Genomic DNA, 18,792 nt, shown 5'->3' on the forward strand with positions numbered 1-18,792 from the left:
AATCTACAGAAGGGTCACTCGTATCGGAGCCTTTGATGTTTTTGTCCTCGCGCATGTTGTGCCGCGCATATAGGCAGCCATTATTCCAGCAAGATATTTAGGGCTTTTCACTTGTTCCCAACCACTAAAATGACCGAACGTCAATTCTTCTATTGAATTATTTTCAATTTCATTGTGAAGAAATGACGTCTTGTAATTGCAGCGGTTGGAAAAAAGTGAAAAACCGTAAGTATCTTGCTGGAATGATGGCGGCCGTAAGGATGCGGTGCACACCTGAGTGGCTCTTCTGTATAATTTTTATTCTGAGCTAATATTACCAGTACATGCGACTTGTAAGGTCGTATTAATTTTAATACAACCTTTAAATTTGAATATTAAATTCTAATTAGGTAAATACGTACATTAATAATTCGTTAAATGAGAACGAAAGAACTTGAGGCGACCATGCATCATTATACTTTTTTCGATTTTTATCAAACTAAATTGACTTACATTTTATCGTCCATATGCTATAACGAAATTCCTTCTCTTTGTTCTCCTTCTTTCAGGACCCAAACCCAAAACAGTCAACGACTTTTGGAGGATGATATTCGAACACAAGTGTCCAACTATTGTGATGTTGACGACATTAAAAGAAATGGGAAAGGTTTGAACAGTGTGGCCATACATATGCTTTTTTTCAGTAGGTTTGGTCTGACGAGTTTAGACTCTTCCACCTGCTTTATTTAGTTTAAAAGTTTAGAACAGGGGTGTTGTTTAAACTCATCCGTCCGAATCTGGTTAAAACTTGCATACATGGTTACACTTGGTGGGACCATTGTGTCGACATAAATTATTTAATTTACATTCCATAAAAGCGCCAACAGTTAGAGAATCAAACTGGCAAAAAATAACTACCGTTTTAGAGAACTTTCATTTAATAGAATAAATATTTTCGTGTCATTTTGAATCGTGATAACGAATTAAATGATTCAAATTGTACATACATCGTGCTTTTCCTCTCAGGTGAAATGTGAAAAGTATTGGCCAGATGAATCCAAGATATACGGTACGATCCAGGTGACCATCACCAAGACAAAAGCTTTTGCTGATTACGTCTTGAGGTCTGCAGTAGTGAGTAAGGTAAGTCAGTCTTAGAGCAAACCTCCATGAGGCTGCATGTGTAAGAGGGAATTTTGGTCGGTCGTTTTTCTTATTATTGATTTACCTGTGTATGCACTAATTAATCAGAAATTTACAAAGACGTCTTTCTTGATACTACTGAAAGACTGCGAGATAAATCGTTATGAAAGAATTTTCCTCTATTTTTAACGGTTACCTTCATTTTGCCGTTGTCCACGTTATCTTTTACCTTGTTCTGCAACAGAAGTATGGTGTGTCGACCTCATTGCTGACAGACCCATATGTAATAAGCTTGGAGTGAACCCTTATGAATGTATCAATCACAATCTGTGCCGTACTTTGTCAAATAATCTATTCTTTGTTTTCACTTTGAAATTATTGTTAAAGGAATAATGTCGTCGGTCGTTCCACGCGACGAAGGGACAAATCGGACGCTGATGTTTTTTTTTATCTTTTACCTTTAAGTTTTAGTGTTTGTTGTTATTGTCATAGGATGGTGAGCATCACAAAGTTCAGCAGTTTCATTACATTTCATGGCCGGACTATGGCGTGCCTCGTCATCCAACACAACTATTGACATTCAGGAAGCATTTCAAATCTTATCACAAGACAAAAGCCGGTTTTGCCGTCATCCATTGTAGGTTAGTGATAACATGTGCCAAAACTAGACGTTAATTGAGAGGGGGGGTGAATATTCATATATTCGGTTCTGTCCTGCTGATTTCTTTTGAAAATAAAATCGCTAACAAAAACCAGTTGGGCAGTGCTAAATATGAATATTCACCCCCAAATTAACGTTCTAGTTTCGGTCCTGCATGTGTAGTAAATCTTAAAATAATCCTTCATTGTAGGTTAGTGATGACATGTGTAGTAAATCTTAACATAATCATCCATCGTACATTAGTGATAACATGTGTAGTTATTCTTAATATAATCATGCATTGTTGGTTAGTGATAAGATGTGTAGTTTAAAGTACTAGCCTTTCTCCTCGCTGCAATAGTTTTGACTATGTTGCCAACAAGAATGAATGCAAGACGATTTTGTACCTGGGGATGCTCATGTTTGAATTGAATGTTGTTGCTGTTTACGGTTGTCTATTTGTCTTTGCCTTTTTTTGTCAGGAATTTTATATGCTTGGCAACCAGTGTAGGATTTAGTTGAGGGAGGACGGTTTGAAATGGTTCAAACCTCTTCTCTCTCTGGACTATTTATAGTATATTGAAATGCATGCATTAAAAGCTTGCACTAATGACATGCATGAACATAGTTTTATTGTTTACGTATTTGCTGACGTGTGAAGTCATAGTAAGCTACTATTGATAGTACACGAGATCTATTTGTCTGGGGAGTTCAGCGTCGCAGCAGTTCGGTGGTAGTTCAGTGTCGTAGCAGTTCAGTGGAAGTTTAGTGTCGTAGCAGAAGTGGAAGTTCAGTGTCGTAACAGAAGTGGAAGCTCAGTGTCGTAGCAGTTCAGTGTAATTTCAGTGTCGTAGCAGTTCAGTGGAAGTTCAGTGAAAGTTCAGTGTTGTAGCAGAAGTTGAAATTGCCAAAATTTCCCACTTGGTGTGCTTCTCCCAGTTTTATAAACACTTGATTTTGTGTGGGACATGAGCTCGTTTTAGTGGATGGATAATATTATTTTAGGTCATTGATACGTTACAGGTTGTATGTCTTTAATACTAGTAAATTTTTCCGTTTGCTTTCTTCCTATAGCGCTGGTGTTGGTCGTACTGGAGTATTTATTGCCATAGATAAAATCCTCGATGATCTTGATGATGATTATGAAACAAATATTGATGTATTTGGCTTTGTGAAAGAGATGAGATCGCGGCGAATAAACATGGTGCAAACAGCGGTATGTCAATGAATGTATAATAGGGACATCTCTACACATACAGTACTTTAGTGGGTATCATTGTGTGTGTGTGGGGCGAGAGTGCTTATGTATAAAGGTGCTGCAGACAGCATGTCCTAATTGTCCATAACAGTGACATCTCTACTTTGGATGTATTCAAGGGGTGTTTTTCCATGGGAGAGCAGTAGCAAAACCAGAGGAGAGCATGTTTATTTATCCTATTTTGCCAAATTAAGTTCCCCTAAAATTTATTATGTTTAGACATAATAATTTGCATGAATGAATATTATCTTCCCCTCACACTCACAATTATCGAGGTGACGCAATGATTTTGAACGTGATCCTAGCTCTTTATGTCTATCTGCTGAGTCAAGGTGAGGCAAGGACGCCATCTTAAAAGGTGGCAAAAAGCAAAACTCAAAATGAAAGATAAGTTAAAGAAGGTTTAAAAGCCAATCCTATCAAAAAATTTAAAAATTGAATCCAGACCAGCAACTTTCCAACTGTATATCAACTCTCGAAATGCAGATTTTAATCGTGAATAGCGTAAGTTTTCCAACTTTCAAGATGGCGGCTTGCCTTTCTCGTAAATATAGAATTTTTGCGGAGTCACATATCTAGTAGATTTGGTTCTATGTCATTGAGCTGTAGACGCCATTAGAGAAAGGGTGCTTTATTGTGATTGAAGAGTTAAAAGATATGCGCTTTAGTTTCCATGTCAATCTTGTAGGTATAATTTGTTTCACATAGAATCAACTACCTCAAATTTACTGGTGGTGTGATCACTGTCCTTATTTGCAAATCTTTTTGACACAAAGATAGTGAAGTTCTTAAGATGGCATCTGTATTTTGAGAAACATCAATTTTTCGCAAGTTACTTTGTTTGTTTTTAACTATTGCTAGTACCTCATAGTTTAGCATTTTGAGTAGAAAGACATATGTTCTAACCAATCTAGGATCAGTACATGTTTATTTATGACGCTATTATGGAGCATATCCAATGTGGAGTGAATGAAATTGAGGCTATGCAAATCAAGGCCGAGATCGTACATCTATCAAAACAGCTTGGGAATGGAAGAACTGGATTTGAAGAAATATTTGAAGTAAATAAAATGGCGATGCATAGTTTAAGATTGTACAATAGATTGTTACCTTGCATTATTTTACACTGCTGTATTTTGTTCGGACTTCTTGTTTCAAAATCACATTCCCTCTAATAAGGACGTTGGAGTGGAGTTTATAAGTTTCTCAAGGAGTCAAGTTCAACTTAAATCACTCATGATGAAGACCCTTGACTTAAGTATGAATTAAGGACTTAAATTTTAGCATTAGATCACTCCTTATGAAGACACTACACCGGAGTATATAAAGACTCGAGTTTCAACATCAGATCACTCGTAATGAAGACACTAGACTGTAGTATGTAATATAAGAACTCAAGTTTGATCTTCAGATCACTCCTGATGAAGACTGTAGACTGGAGTACATAAAACTCACGCTTCAACATCAGATCATTCCTAATGAAAACACCAGACTGGAGTATATAAGTACTCTGCTTTTGGCGCTGGGTTATTTTTTTGAGGAAGACGCTAGACTTTTGTATTTTGAGGAGTTATGCTTCATCATTTCAAAGTTGATGATTTTCTTAACAGCGTTTACAATCAGTTACAACAGAACTACCTGAAGAAGTTTGTGAAGCTGCACTTTTGAATGACAACAAGAAAAAAAATCGCAATCCTAAAATATATCCAAGTATGTTAATATTTACATAAAACGTCTGACGGAGACAAAGTTAAACTTTCACTTGTACTCCGTATTGTATCTTCGTTGTTTTGTATCTTGTCGCTTAAAATGTATACGTCCACTTAAGGAACAGCGGTGGATTCATAAAATTGATGAAGAGGTGGCTTCTTTTAATAATATCCTTCCCCCCTTTTCCCCTAATTATCGATCTTTGATTGTCACTGTACCGTCAGCCAGTCCGTGATAGTTTGTTTTTTTTAGGTGAATCTAATCGTCCACACCTTAGCCACCTGGATCAAATCGAGAATTCCGACTACATTAACGCGTGTTTTGTTGACGTAAGTAGCTTTACGGAACATCTGAGTGAATATTTTTACAGCATTTATTATTGTTCCTGGGATATTTTAAAGCCAGTAAGGGAAACTGCACGACCACACTGCAGAAAACTATATTCGTATGGTGTTTAACCTATAAAAACTGATATCTTTATGAACATGTCGTGCGTTGATTTAGGGTTACCTTGGCAAGAATTATTTTATTGCCACCCAGACACCTTTAAAAGAAACCATTAACGACTTTTGGAGGATGGTTTGTCAATATAAGTCTTGCACCATCGTTATGCTGAATCAACTCAACGAAAACAACCAGGTCTGTGATGAATCGAAAGAAAAGGAATTTTGCATTGATTATATTGTGATTCATTAGGGTTGTAGCTTTCTCGATATACTGTCTCTAAATTTAATTTTTTTTGGATGACTTGATTTGCTTTGGTATTTATCAGCAATATCCAATGTTTTGGCCTACGCAACGAGCCAGAGCTCAATCATTTGGTAAAAGTACCGTCTTGTTGGATTCAGTTGTAACAAAAGATGACATTACCGTGAGAAAGTTTATTGTTTCGCCTACGATGGTGAGTTTTTGAGTCAGCATTAAGTTGACAAGATTTTATTTTGGGTTGATTCTTTTAGTTAAAATGGTGTTACATGTATGCATAAGACATAAGTAGCTACATGATGATTGACTGTTTAAGTTTGTATTTCTGATAGAAAACAATATGGACTAGAGTATCTAAAGACCACACTAGTTTAAAAATAACATCACTCGTCGAGAAGACGCCAGACTGGATTATTTAATGACACAGGTTTCAACATAAAATCACTACTAACAAAGGCACTAGAATGGAGTATATAAGAACTGAAGTTTTAACATCAGATCATTCTTGATTAAGACACTTGACTGGAGTGTAATAACTTTTAACATTTCCGATATTTTAAGACTAAATTATTTATTACATTTCCTATTTTTTGTTTCTTAGGACATTAAAAATGGTCGTATGGTCCACATGATTCACTACGTATCGTGGCCGGATCATGACGTTCCTAAAGATGTTCACAGTATGGTGGAAATTTTATCTGAAGTTGAAAATTCACAAAGAGCTGCTGATGTAAAGGGACCTGTCATTGTTGTGTGCAGGTAAACACGTGTCACTGGAATATTAGCAATTGATTAGCCCCGTTTCTTTGCTCTGTTTTGTTAAAATTCAGCGGTTTAAGTTCTGTGTGAAGATCTCTACAAGAAATTTGCTACAAACTCAAAAGTACCTATAATTTTATTTTTTCGCATCCAGTGATGGAGCAGGTCGATCTGGAACCTATATTGCTATCTCAAATCTTGTCGACCGAGTCAAAATTGTCCAAGCGATGGATGCCTTCCAATGTATCAAGCTGATCCGGAATAGACGCCCGCAGTTCGTCGAAACGGCGGTAAGCTTGTCTTTCTAATTCTCCTGTAGCCCCAATTGCACCAGCATCGAGTGCTATTCTCATTTATGAACTATGCAGCCTCTACTAAATAGACCATAAAAAATTTGTTGTTTTGACTTTATATATATCAACACTTTGACACATTTACGATCATCATATGTTGTATGGATATTGCCGGATTTCAACTTTAAAGTTCGTGCTTGTATGCGAACTTTGCTCTCAGTATCGTAGCCTAACTGCATGTTTGGTCCTGCTATGTAGGTCGTCTATGTAAATCATCAGCATTATTTCTTTCTTTAGAAATCTGTTGTGTAATAGTTAGTCAACATTATTTGCATATCAATACAAATTTGCCTGATGGCTACGCTAATGGCTGCTCGGCTGTTTTCGCTTCTGATTTTAGTTTGCCTTTTGAGAGTGGAAGCTTTTAGTTTGATAATAAATTTATGCCTGGATGGATAGGTGCTGATCCCCCCTGATATTTATTTTACTGAAGGTCTTTATATATGAGTTTTAATAGTTTTATCACTGCCGGCGTCACTGTCTGATAACCGTTAACGTGGACAATAGTTTCTAAACAGAATGTTTCTGGAAACTTACACATTGAATTTTGTTTAGCTCTACCAACCTTGGTGATGTACTTAGTTTTTTGATTATTTCTATAACATTTTTATTATTTAGGATCAATTCAAACTCTGCTACCGTGCAGTGAACTGCGTATTGGAGTTGTTCGACGACTACTCAAATTTCTCGAAAATAGGTGGAAGTTGAATTTTTATACTGTACAAATTTCTGGAAAATTTTTTAGATGGTTGCTGGAATGTTACATGTTCTGCAATTTTGTCTTCAATGAAAAAATAGAAATCAACATAAAAAACATTTAAATATTTACTTTAGTTTTAACGAGGAGAGTCCAAGTCAAGTATCGTTATATGTTTGTAGATGTAGATCGTCCAGGTTGGTAAAATCCTGAAAAAGACTGTTAGTGTTGATGTTGACTGACGTTTCGACAACGTTGACTCTAAAGATGACTACCGCTAAGGATGTCGAAACCTAAGTTAAAATCAACAACAGTCCTTTTCAGGACTCTACTAACCTGGACAATCTACATGTGTAAACATCTAGATTGTCCAGGTTGTTAGGAAACCTGATGAGAGTGAATAATTCTGATTAGGATTTAAAAACAATTTGGAATATAACATAAAATTATTAAGTTTAGCAGTGACGTAGCAAGTTCGGTCGTGTTATATAAATTTTTTTGTGTTCACTTAATGTAAAAACAATAGATTTCTAAAGAAATGAATAATGATAATGATCTAAAATATACATAGCACGACCAAATTTGAGGGCTGACTACGAATTTTGTCAATATTTTAAATAGTACAACATCAGTAATATTTTTCAATTGAATATATTAAATTGAGTACTAAGAACAAAAGTAATAAACAAAAAGCAAATCGAAATTAATGGCGAGTTCGAAACAAACAATCCATGTCGGCCGTTGCCTCAAATTTCCGCCTCTGAACGATAGTGTAAAAATTAAAACACTTCAAAGGACATTTCAGAACAAAAATCCAAATTTTGAAATAAAAGAGAGATTTGATTACTACATGTCAGTATTTTCCATCTAAAGATGATATGGGATGACTTAAGATGGAAATACATGCTGTAACATATTCACACAGATTTCCTTTTATCTCACAAGAAACTTTTCTCTTTTCCAAGACTTCAATATACAAGTACTCCAGTTTACATCACAGTTTGGGTAATCCAGAATTATGGCAACCATATTTAAGCGAATCATGGTCGGGTAGAGCGGACCTTCAAACACTCGAAGATGTAATCGAGCAGTGTTCTAGCTTTGCTTCTTTTTCTTGATTTGAATATTTGTTCTAAAATGTCGTATAAAATGTTTGACTACGAAAATTACCCGTCAAAAACCAATCCATCCATGCTGACTGTATTCTTCTACCCGTTGCTCTGTTTTATAGTTAAACATTTATTTTTGGAAGTCGTAAAGAAAACACAAATTTCTTTAAAAAACGATATTTCATTTCTCCCTTAATGGTTAGTTTTTAGATTTTATTTATTGGGATTCACATTGCTCCAGATATAGACACTTAGAATTTTTGAGAAACACACTAGCTGTAATAAGTTTTCTGTTTATCTTTTGGAAATATCCAATATTTGACCAATGCAAACAACCAAATGCAACAGATTTGGTAAACAGTGTTATTGGATTCAGTCGTGACAAAAAATGACATTGTTATCATGAATTCATTGTTTTGCTGTCTATTTTATGTAGACTTAAAATGTTGATGTAGAAAGCATTAAGTGGACAGGCTGACATGTATAGTAGATTTTTGTTTGTATTACTTCGTATTTTGTTTGTATTCTATCGAGTATTCACTCTATATGGATTATTTAAGGACTCAAGATTCTATATCATGACGGATTATTAAAACCTGATAATAAAATGTACAACGAGTGAAATAGTAATAAATGTTAATAATTAATAATACATATATGTTTATAATTTTTAAAGGACATCAATTAAAGTTGGGTGATACGCGTAATCAACTACGCGTCACAGAAAATTATGGCGCCCACCCGAAAAATAATCACGGTTTGGCAGAAATTTTACCTGAAGTGGAAGGTTTAAAAAGAACTGCTGAAGTCAAAGGAGCTGTCATTGTTGTGTGCAGGTCATGTATGTATATGGAGTGCGCTTTCATTTAACGTCTCACATAATCGCACGAATATTGGAGCTCTCCTTTCTTCAAGTACGTGGGAGGGGATGGTGGGAACTGTGCAACAAACTTTAATCCTTATAATTTGAAAGTCAATTTTAATTGAAACTGGCGTATTCTTAATTCGATCTATGTTATTATGATGGAAATTATTTTTTATTTCAGTGGTGTTTCTATTTGATATCTCTAATCTAGCAGATCGCGTTAATCTGTCCAAGTGGTAGATGTATTTCAGTGCATCTAATTGCTGCGTTGCTCTCTGGATCAGAGGTATGTAATCTCGTTTATAGCAAAAGTATAAGCGTAAAATTTTCTGCATGCAAGCAAGAATATGACTTTTTACAATCACGCGATTTTCCAAAATGTTGTACATAAAGATTGAAATTGTTAGTCTACGTATGTAAACTACATACAATCTTTCATCAATGAGATCTCCAATTCAGCAACCCGTTTTTCCAACTTTATCAATTCTTTCAGATGCAACAAGTCACATTGAAACATCGCAAGCGTAACTTTCGGTGAAACAGCGCACTTTGATTGGTTCAGAAACATTTTTCCCTGTTCTTTACTTTGTCATAATGGACCAGTAGTCCATTACATGTATGTTTTCAAATAAACGTAAACAAAATTGTGAAGCAAATAGCCAAACGCAAAAAAAAAACAAAACAAAAACCATATAAGAATGTGAGTTGAAGAAAGAACGCTTGTAAAGTGAGTTTTATTATCTGGACGACACAATTTCAAACGATTTATTTTTTAAGATAGTAGAGAGAGTCGTGCTTGGCGTAAATCAAATTTGGGTGATAAAAATAATGCCCAACATATTGCTTTAAGTTTAGCCAAAAGTATAGTAGTTTCAAAAATGGTATTTATTGTAACGTTTTGTCTTTACTTAAGACATCTTTAGACAAAAATGAATATTATTGCATTCTTAATAGGATTTGCTACTTATATGTAAATAATCATATTTACATAAAGTGCTAGAATGCAAAAGAAAACAGTGTCAAATACATTACATAAATTACGAAGTTAGGAAGCACAATAAATTGCAGATAAAAGGAATAGCGTGGAATAGACCTCTCTAGGACGTTAGGTGAATGCTTGTGATTAGGATGCTCTCATGAATGGAGAGTTTGTATGGATCGTGAGAAGAGAAAATTATTTTAAAGTCGTCAATATGGTGGTGTTTCCACATGTGTTTATGTGAGCAAAATTGCTGGATTACGTAGGGCAGGATATTGGTTACCTGTGAGGAGAGATATTCCCAAATGCTTTAAAAATCTTGTGTCTAAATGACGTTTGCTTTGACACACATACGATGCGTTGCAGCTGCCACACTTGAATAAATACACTAATGGAAAATTCACCCCTTCCGTTTACCGCAAACCTATACCCTCACTAACCTCTTCACTAACTTCCACAGCTTCATTACACTTAGTTAAAGATGTTCACTAGCCTCCTGTGTATTTAATCAAATCTCTCTCGAAAATTTTTCCACATAGAACTCTCATTTACAAAAAAAAAATTAATCGTCAAAAGCGGCTCCTTCCCGCATTTATGACCAAATGACACGTCGCTTTTTCATCAACACATCAATTCTAATAGAATACACTCCCCGAACAGCCGAACATGTTTAATTCGTCATACATTTATTATAGTGTAAGCCTGTAAAAGAAAAAGCTCAATTCAAGAGGGTGTCTTGGTTATTTTGGCGTTTATTAATTTTATTCAGTAACGATGACGTTGGAAGATTTTGGTTGTTTGTTAAGGGGTGTAAGGGTTAGGGTTAAGGTGTTCATGTATTGATCTATGCTAGTAAAGCTTTATTAATATAATAGTAAATTTTACTGTACAGTTTTTACTGTATTGTTGTATTCAGGGCCTAAAATTTTGCTAATGACTGTCAGAAAAATTGAATTTACTGTTGGTAAAGTTGATAATCAAAAACTTAAAATACGTTATGGGAGCAATATAATTTTTCGTCATCGAGCACTTGAAGTCATTAACCTGTTTTGCCGTGTTTGCCCACATTAGATGCATTATTTGTGCTTCGTTGCTTCGTATAAACAGAGGTAATTCTTTAAAATATCAAAAACTTTATCTTGTATAACATTACTTCGTCAAACAATCCACGGGATCAAAATTTCCTAACACATTTAAAGTATTATTGTTGATTCGTAAAGGGCAGGATTTGACGCAAAACAAATTCTATAAAATGTTGAATAGCTGGGGCAGATGGCGTAAGTGTTTGAATATACTCAATATGGCACTGTACATTTGAGGAAGCCGACAGCCTTGGCCAGCATTTGCAAGTAAAACTTTGCGAAAGCCACAACTCTTTTGTTCGTCTGACTTGAACGTATCTTAATCTTTCTCTGTTTGTTTAAGGTGTATTTCTGCAGTCGCCTTATTGTGTCAGTTTTTCAATTAATAAAAGAACAAAGGTAAGATGTGATGTAGTTCATACTAAAACAGAAGTTTCTTTAACTTCGATGCTATGTTAACATTTAATACTGCAAATTATTTCTTCGACTGAGTTTGGCAAATAAGTGTTAATACAAACACCGCACAACATCCGCCAGCAACGATTTCATTCTTATAGTAAATGGAGAGACTTTTTCATTTACTACAATACCTCCATGCTTGATGTAGGATTCGGGACAGGTTATCACATTCATATTTTCATTCATATATTATCATATTTTTCGCCCAAATCTCTCAACTACATCAAAAACAAACCCTATTCCAGTGTTCTGTAAATAATTTTGTCCTTCAGCAGCACCTGCGAAAGATTTAAAATAAATCCGCTTGAGATTTTCAATTCTTATGGAGTATTCGTTGTCATCAAGTACTCCACCATTAACTGCAAACAAAGGAGTAACGCCAAGCTTTAAAAAATGTAAAAAGTTGCAAAATATTTCCACGATTTTCTGTGATATTTCTGTAAATTTTTATAAAAGAATTTAAGCAATCTCAAGATAACGTTGAAACCCAAAACTTCTTAGCTGCCCTTAATATCGATGTTCATTTATTTCATGAGCTCTTCCTCATCTAACAACCTTTTCAACATTATTTTTTGGTCATTATCTTTCAAAATTTTTAATTTATGTAGTTCATTTTTTGTAAGTTTTTGAATTTGTAAACTGCGCAATTTAGCTGTTTTATAGCTGCTAATGTGTTTAATTCGATGAATTAAAAATTTGAATGAAAATCCAATACGGGTATAGCTATAGAGACAATATGGGTATAGCTGTACAGCTATAGATGCTGCGTTACAAGAAATTTTAAAGTACTTTATGATTTCATGGGTTTTTTACATGTATCATGACATAACGGGAAATTGAAATAAAATAGCTAATGGGAAGCTCTGCATGCACAAATGTTATTTTCATACTCAGATAAGGAATTTTAACATCATCCTCGGTTTTTAATCTATTGTATCTAAGATAAATGATCTGTATTGACTTTAATTTGATTTCGCTTTCTTCGTTTCCTTAGCGCTATCCACTAAAAAGCATTTTTTTCATCGTTCAATAAATCTCTTAAAACACAAGAAGTTGAAATTTTGACTGAACCGAGTAAGAAGAATAGAGCATAAATTGAAAGAAAACCAAGTTTCATTATTTTAAAAAAATTAAAACCACTCATATATATAACAGCTACAGGGGCTACCATTGAGAGAGCCAACATACAGCCATATGAGACTAACTCAATCAATTTCTGAACAGTTTTTCTCGCTACACAATTTTTCTGAAATGAATTTTTTAGATAATGCTCATATATTGCTCAAAAATGCGTTTTTATCGTGATCTGTTTGCGTCACAGATGTAATTGTGACGTAGTCATTGTTGATCTAAATATAAATTTAAAGTCTTCTGTGATAACATATGTACATTCAACAATCGATTATAATTTAGAACATTACTGTACAGAGCTTAACGTACTTCAAGGATTTGACTGGACTTCGTCAAGTCTTTTGACATAACGGAAAATTGAAATGAAAGAATGGAAAATAGTGCACGATTGTTATTTTAAGACTCAGAGTGAGAATTATTATTACTGTAATATAGTCTAATGTCCCTAATCCATTATATCTAAAATAAATGATATTCATTTAATTTATCATGATATGTAGTAATATTTTATATTTTGCATTAATGTAGAATATTTGATTATTTTTTAATGTATTGCTGAACAGAGCAACAATATCATTGACAGAGCCATCCATTAGCGGATCCAGCGTTACTTAAAATAAATTATAGCTGCTAAATTTTAATTTCACAGTTTTTTGAGAAAAATGCTATTGGATTCAAAATTCTAAAGAATATAATTTTACGAACGGACTTGTCCATACTGAAGGTGCTTATAGAAATGTTAATATATTCCAAATTGTGCTGTGTAATTAATTTTGACTTACCCTAGATCCGCCACTGGAGCCATCTGATACACACTTTTGCTAGACTGGATTTTTTAGATAATGTACATATACTGCCCAAAACATGTTTTTATCGCTGTCTGCTTGCATTAAAGATGTAATTGTAATGTAGTCATTGTCGATCTAAATAAAAATTCATTGTTTTCTGTAATACATCCAGCAATCGATTACAATTTAGAGCTTTACTGTTTATCCTTGGATCTAAGTAATGATGAGTTTAATGATATGGTGGTTATTGTGGCTGTCATTTGGTCAAGGATTCACAATGAAAATTGGTTGGAATGAAGAACTTGAGTTTTGTGAGGAAGAATGGAAAAAATTTGTCGCGGACAAAATTGAAATCGATTCGAAATGCAACAATACTCGTACACGTTGTTGTGTTGAGGAGAAGAAATATCTTTTGGAGCGATTTAAAATGTTTAGTGAAATATGTCCACTTGAAGGTAAAATAAACAACAGTTTTTCCATAAAGAACATTAACTTATGTACTTAGCAAACATGGACTTAGCAAACAATCACAACACTTATGTGACAGAGGTACTGCTTCATTTAAAAAACGGTAATTGGCACCGTGTTCTTTGAAAGTGCATCAAAGTGAGGTATAATCCCCTGAAAATGTTAAAGTACTTAACTGATTTTCTTACACTAGCCTTACAGCATGAACGAAGCATAATCTCTCGCTCATTGTTCATATGTTTAGTTACAACAACAAAACAATATGACAGTACAGCCAAAATACATGCAGTTATATAATATCGTCTGTAGTTTTTGTGTATTGAGTTTTACGGATGACTGTCGATTTGATGCGAGTTGTTTACAATATTTTGTTGCGAAATGAGGCTCTTTTTCTACTTTTTCTTCTTCTTTGGACAAAAAGTTAAAGACAACTTAATTTTATTTAGGGACATGTGGATGTAGCCCGATTGTTATGAACGTTACCACCATAGAACGACGATATTTTAATTATAATGATTTCGTAAATTGGAAAGAACCAGTAAATTTCACATGTTCACATGAGTACATAAATGAAACAATAGAAAAGTCATATCTTAAACCTTCTGCTAGCTTTGGAATCGGACAACACAAAATCCCTTACAAGTATGTTTTATACGGTGTAAAAAATCACACTTGTTATGTTGTCATCAACGTGAACATAAAACGACAAGGTACATGCAAGGCAGTTCATTTTAGTTTCTTCTGTGTCAGTTTAATTTATAGTGCATCATTGTGATTATAGTGTTTGTATTTAACTTTGGTCAAATCCATACGGCACTTTGACCTATATTTAATTCATCTTCTCATAGAAATTTTTGCAATTGCAAAACTAATTGAATACACCCCGGAAAAGTCGAACATGTTTAATTCGTCATACATTTATTATAATAGATAGATAATTTTATTTTAACACGCTTACCATTGTCAGCATACAATTTGATTTCAAAATGGGGCGTGTGCAAAAATGAAAATACAATAGAATAGTGAACTACTTACAATTTACGATACACAGACACTAAAATGTACATTAAATGAAGTATAGCGTTAGAAATATTTACAATTAGTTGAGTACATATTTGTTTTGGGAAAGTGGGAAGCGATTTTTTCTTGAAAGGTCGCTAGAGAACTAATTTCTTTAAGTTCATTTGGCAATGAGTTCCAGACTTGAGGCTTTTTTTCATGCTATTGGTTCGTGGCTGAGGTAAGCATAGTGTTTTTTAAAACCACAATGTTGATAATCATTTGATTCGCTTATAATTTTGGATCCATGTTGTTAAGCAATTTGAACATGAGCTTTGCTTTACTTTTTGCCTTTGAATATCAAGAGACTCCTCTCAAAGCTCAAAGCAATTTCGTGATCAACAACATTACTCATGTTTGCGATGATTCTAGCAGCTCGATTTTGAAGTTTTGTTAAATTTTTTCCGGGGTGAAGTAAAACATGTCACTTACGTGATTTTGCGTACTGTAATGCTATTGATATTTTTAAGTATGTACATGAAGAATTCATTGTGAGCATAGATATGTATAATAAAGCCAAAGTAATCAGGTGCCCATATTGTTATCACCTAATTACTAGGTCCCTTTTGAGGAACGAAAACAAACTTTAATTTACGAGAGAGCTTTAATAACGACGTATTTCTGTTATTTTTTGGAACTTAAAGCCATGTGTAATGCATAAAACATGCTGAAAATATTTTAACTTGATAGAAGCGGTAGATTTTGTCTTCACGCTTATAAAGTCTATGATTTTTTTGCATTTTTACTTACATTTTACTTAAGCTCATTTTATACACAAAACACATTTTGAAAATGCTGTTAGTTAAAAATTCTAAACAATATTTAAGACCAAAATTCTCGCAATAGGATGTGGTTAAAGTATTTTGGAAATATATTTTAGTGATGCATTCTGACCTACCTAGATCCGCTACCTGTCCTCCGTCCATCTAGGATCGGAAGCTCCAGAAATTTTTGAAGGGGACTCAAAAATGTCACTTGCATATTGTACGTACTGTGTAATGCTACTGAAATTTTCAAGTTATGTGCACAAAGAATTCATTGTGGGCGTTGGCGTCAATTCTGCGATAATTGGTATTCATATATTCTGTTATGCCTGGTTGATTTCTTTTGAAAGTTAAATTGTTTTGAAGAGAAATTACCCAGGCATAGCAAAATATATGAATATGGTCCCCCCTATTAACACAAGATTGACGCCAACGTCTCCAACAGAGATGTTGCGGAGACGACTCACCTCTTGTTTCCCTCCTTGATGCCCACACTATGTATAGGATATACCTGATGTCTATTTGTTGTTACTTGTTTGTATATGTCATTAGACAAAATAAAACGTCTATCTTCATATTTATGGAATGTCATAATTAATCAACGAATCCTGGCACGTACAAAAATGTTTGGTAATTTCTGTCTTATATACATCCAAGTGCATATAGTACTTTAATTTACATGCGTAAGATATTTATTTATTGACCGTTATTCTGGAATATTGTCAGAAGTAATTCACTTCGCTTTAAGAAGTCTCTATTTTCAGAAGTTAATCTCACATTTTTCATATATTGTACTGCATAAAGTATTGTCTTAAGTGACATATTGTCTCATTTTCATTTCTATCTTTTGATTTGGATTTGCGTACAAGGGCATTTCTATGTTTGTATAAATGTTGTAAAATGTCGTGTTTGGGTTAGTATTGCAGGCATTTAAGGTTCTATAACCTTTAAAATCTACAACTTTTGTATTGTATAGGCTCAGTGACGTGCTTTGGTGAAAAAATAACAAACGCTAGCTGTCCTAACAATCAATACATGGTCATAAAAAAGGCAGAATATCGTGGATTGAATGAAGGAAATGTTTGTGGTTCAAGTTACAATTACAGTTGTAGCTTCGATGTTACATGCCATTTAAAAAGACGCTGTGATGGTCAACGGGTGTGTAATATAAGTGTCGATGATAATCTCTTCCCTTCCAATATTTGTGTTGGCCTGAACAAGTATCTTTACTTTGAATATCAATGTAACGACACCATGACGTCATTGGATGATATCTGCTACGGTAAATACATTATGTAATCATGCATGGACAGATGAAATGACACGCAACAAATTTAAGCCTTGTTTTTTCTTTCTAGATACGACTGGATTTTTCTTGAAACATGTCGAAACTGGAAAGTGTATTTATGATACAGAAAAATACAGTCAACAGCAGGAACAAGAACTCTTCGCTTTTTGGAACTTTCCCACAACTGTCTTCATCCTGCATCTCAGTTTAAATTCTTAGATAACAGCGCCATATTGAAGTTGAATGTACCAGGTTGTCTTCAAGGAGTTTATAAGACTGGAAATGGTTATCGTCTTGATATGTTGTATATCCACACTGATACGCGCAACATTAATGACGCTGCTTGTGTCAACAACAATGCTGTAAAACAAACCTCTTGGGGAGGTCTACAAATACGGTACGACAGAGTTGGAAACCAATCTCGATGTTTAAGACCTCGTACTTCTAAAGAACTACGAGACAATGAAGGAGTTGATCTTTATTTGAAAATGGCTAGTTGTAAGTCTGCACAAAAAAGGAATTTCATTTCGGTAAGGGTTATTTTGTTGTTAATTCATATTTCGGTCCACCAAAATTCAAAACACATCAAAATATTTTAAATATTATTGAAGAACATGGTAAGTCAGCTACGGAAAACATGAGAAATCAGCTCAGCACACAAGAAACAGTCATATTGGTATTCAAAGAGAAGGAACTTCATTAAATAAAAATAATTTTTATTGGTACATCAACATGTCGGCTATGATGTCAGGTGGCAATGTTCTATAGTCTTGTTTTTTTTGTGATTTAATTAATACAATAGAAGAATCCGATCTTCTATAGTCTTTCTAATGCAATTCCGATTTCGGTGTTTTGTATTTTTACTTGAAATCGCTGTGCGAATTTAGGGAGCTAGTGGCTTTCGCACAAACGTCCGTTATTTTCTCATTTTCTGCGCGTCAGTATCAATACGCTTACAGTGATAAACTTTAAAAAAAACAAAAATTTTACATACGCAAGTGTTACTTATCATTGTAGATTGAATTTCTCGAACATTTGTTGTTTTTTTTCATTAATCAACAGCTTTTAGAAATAATGTCCCACAGTCATTTAAAATAAAATTTCTTTTTCTTGCAGGTTCAATAGCGTGTTTTCGACAAAAGATGACGGACGTCTGTTGTCCCAAAAGTCAATACATGACCATCAAAAGTGCATCATACCGCGGATTGACTGGAAGTAATGTTTGTGGGTCAAGTTATGATTACAGCTGTAGTGTCGATGTCACGTGTCATCTGAAGAGACACTGTGATGGCAAACGAGAGTGTATTGTCATTGTTAATGATAATCTCTTTCCTTTAAACATTTGTCCTGGTTTGAATAAGTATCTTTATTTTGAATATCAATGCAGCACCACATCGTTTGTTGAAATTTGTTACCGTAAGTTTACTTACATTAATTTTCATTTTTACAATTTGTTAAAAATTTGATGTTGATGTTGATGAATACTTTAATTAATTTAATTATACAGTAATTTCTAGCTAAATTATGTTAGAATAAATCATGTATTTCAGAAACAG

At 34.1% G+C, this 18,792-nt stretch overlaps 1 protein-coding gene across 12 annotated transcripts in view; it reads left to right on the top strand.

Annotated features, from left to right (window-relative positions):
• The window catches only part of LOC124450437 (receptor-type tyrosine-protein phosphatase S-like), a 49,995-nt gene extending 36,769 nt beyond the window's left edge, over positions 1-13,226 (top strand). For 5 of the 12 annotated variants that reach the window (XM_047001095.1, XM_047001103.1, XM_047001098.1 and 2 more), the window contains 16 exons: positions 549-646; positions 1,006-1,122; positions 1,615-1,763; positions 2,837-2,978; positions 3,935-4,081; positions 4,631-4,730; positions 4,983-5,059; positions 5,235-5,369; positions 5,503-5,631; positions 6,037-6,194; positions 6,349-6,484; positions 7,166-7,244; positions 9,030-9,194; positions 9,430-9,504; positions 11,623-11,678; positions 13,152-13,226. In XM_047001095.1, the coding sequence (XP_046857051.1) occupies positions 549-646; positions 1,006-1,122; positions 1,615-1,763; positions 2,837-2,978; positions 3,935-4,081; positions 4,631-4,730; positions 4,983-5,059; positions 5,235-5,369; positions 5,503-5,631; positions 6,037-6,194; positions 6,349-6,484; positions 7,166-7,244; positions 9,030-9,194; positions 9,430-9,458 (1,661 nt within the window). In that variant the 3' untranslated portion in view covers positions 9,459-9,504; positions 11,623-11,678; positions 13,152-13,226. Of the gene's footprint in view, positions 1-548; positions 647-1,005; positions 1,123-1,614; positions 1,764-2,836; positions 2,979-3,934; positions 4,082-4,630; positions 4,731-4,982; positions 5,060-5,234; positions 5,427-5,502; positions 5,632-6,036; positions 6,195-6,348; positions 6,485-7,165; positions 7,245-7,381; positions 7,758-9,029; positions 9,195-9,429; positions 9,505-9,711; positions 10,908-11,622; positions 11,679-13,151 lie in introns of those variants that run through there. The other 7 variants (XM_047001099.1, XM_047001097.1, XM_047001096.1 and 4 more) reach the window with 7 other exon arrangements.
• Positions 13,227-18,792: the final 5,566 nt, after the last annotated feature.

The sequence above is a fragment of the Xenia sp. Carnegie-2017 genome, unplaced genomic scaffold (assembly GCF_021976095.1).
Source record: "Xenia sp. Carnegie-2017 unplaced genomic scaffold, XeniaSp_v1 HiC_scaffold_24, whole genome shotgun sequence".
NCBI classification, from domain to species: Eukaryota; Metazoa; Cnidaria; class Anthozoa; order Malacalcyonacea; family Xeniidae; genus Xenia; species Xenia sp. Carnegie-2017.